Source organism: Melanaphis sacchari, unplaced genomic scaffold, assembly GCF_002803265.2.
Source record: "Melanaphis sacchari strain LSU unplaced genomic scaffold, SCAv2.0 Contig86_pilon_pilon, whole genome shotgun sequence".
Classification (NCBI taxonomy): Eukaryota; Metazoa; Arthropoda; class Insecta; order Hemiptera; family Aphididae; genus Melanaphis; species Melanaphis sacchari.
The window spans coordinates 212,161-214,109 of NW_020271611.1; the positions used below are offsets into that span (position 1 = coordinate 212,161).

A 1,949-nucleotide genomic window follows, 5' to 3' on the forward strand; every position below is an offset into this window, starting at 1 on the left:
TATCACCTTCGCGATCTCTTTTTCTTCTTTGAGTGCGTAATAAGTCGAGTTGAACATGCTCTTGAACAAGGTTTACACCTATTTGCATAAAAAACTTGCCTAATGGATTTTCAAAGTAATTAGGACTTTGAATCTTTGGTTTAACAACATCAGTTTTCTTTTCATCAGAGTCAACAGTGAGATCGGTAATGCTATCGCTTTTTTTTAAATCTGTTGATTCAGACAAATTTATAGATTTAGAGTCATCTTTTTTAGAACTTTCTGATTCTTCTAATATTTGTACATCGCCATTTTCATTATTTTTAGAATCATCTGATTTTTTTTCGTGACCAGATACTTCATTTACTAATTCATTGACATCCATCTTTTCATTGTCTAATTTTTTATTACATTTTTCTATCTGATTATTTTCATTTTTTTTATCTGAGGATTCTTCACATTGATTTTCATCTTCATCCCCTTTATTAACCTTTACTTTTACAATTTTTTCAACGAATTCTTTTAATGGTTTTTTAGGTGGTTTTTCATAAACATAAGGCACAATAAAAGATGGAGCTTCAACAACAAACATATCATCAGTTAAAGTTGGTAATATAATTGGAGGTTTGGGAACATTTGTAGGAGCTGCAATAGGAGTTGGTGTAGTAGTTAATATAAAGGGCTTGATAGAAGTCTGTGGATGTTGCACTCGATTATAGGAATTTTGAATTGGTTTACTAACTGTTTGAGTGACATTCATGGCATTACTCGAAGTGTTTGATTGTACAGATACAGCCATAGGTAAGTTATTTCGCCCTGTTAACATGTTAGTATCAATGATAACTAAGGTTGGTTCTTTTTTATTACTTTTTTGTTTTGTTCCTGCAGCAATTTCCACCAATTTCTTAGTATCATTAACAACAATTGGTTTGGTAAGTATTGGTGATTTTTGAGGTGAAATTTTAGTGTTATCATCTGCTACTATATTATCTTTCTTTTCTTCATCTTTATCACCAAAACTTTTAAGTTTGTTTATATTTCGTGTACTTCTACGAGGAGTTAAGGTTATATCAGGTAAACTTTTCATTTTTTTTTTATTACTACTACCTGAATTTTGCTTTGGATCTGGAACTTTAACAATAGTCACAGATTTATCAAGATTTATTCTAGAATCTTCTAATGATTTTTTTATCTCATTTGACCTACTTTCAGTATCATTTTGATCAATTATTCTATCTTCATCTTCGTCTTCTTCTTCCTCTTCATCATCCATTTGTTCATCATCTTCTGCTTTTTGTTCTTCGACTGAATCATCAACTTCCATTTGTTCTTCATTATCATTGCTATTTATTTCTTTGGTACCATTATAATTGTTTTCAGTATCACACAAATCGTCACTATTCATAGTTGCATTTTCACTATCGAGAGTCTGATCATCTTCAATAATGCTATTATCCGATTTACAGTCTGTATTATTAATTTCATTTTCATTTTCACTATCATTATCTTCATCATTTATTTCACAGTAATCATCTTCAACATCATTACTACAATTAGACAAAGATTTACTATTTTCTACACAACTTTTATCAGAATTTAAACTAGAACCACGTTTCTGATCATTTGTATCGATCATTTTATTGGTTTTTCGTGATTCAATTGACTGTTTAAGTTGTTCAGTATTGGCATGAATACTACCATTTAATTTAACGCCTATAAAAAAAAATTAATTATTTTAATCTTAAAAAATATAAGTTTAGAACGCTCTATTGTTTTTATTTAAATTGTAACTATTAGAATATTTAATTTAAAAAATTAATTATCAAGGTATAAGATATAAAAAAAATTAAATTTTTTTAAGAATAAAAATTATTTACTTAAATCATTTTCATTTATCTGTTCAATTTCTGTGTCTGCCATTGCATTGAGTAGTTAATGTAATGAAAACGAATCTGAAAATAAATGGAAAT

General features: G+C 28.1%; 1 protein-coding gene across 1 annotated transcript; it reads right to left on the reverse strand.

Moving 5' to 3' along the window:
• Position 1: 1 nt before the first annotated feature.
• Positions 2-1,947, reverse strand: LOC112602340 (uncharacterized protein DDB_G0283697-like; the record flags this gene model as incomplete). The annotated part of the gene is made up of 2 exons (XM_025350367.1): positions 1,857-1,947; positions 2-1,692 (listed from the first exon to the last, which is right to left on the reverse strand). Coding segments are annotated over exons 1-2 (1,734 nt in total), but the record flags the coding sequence as incomplete, so codon positions are not given.
• Between the last annotated feature and the right edge of the window lie 2 nt (positions 1,948-1,949).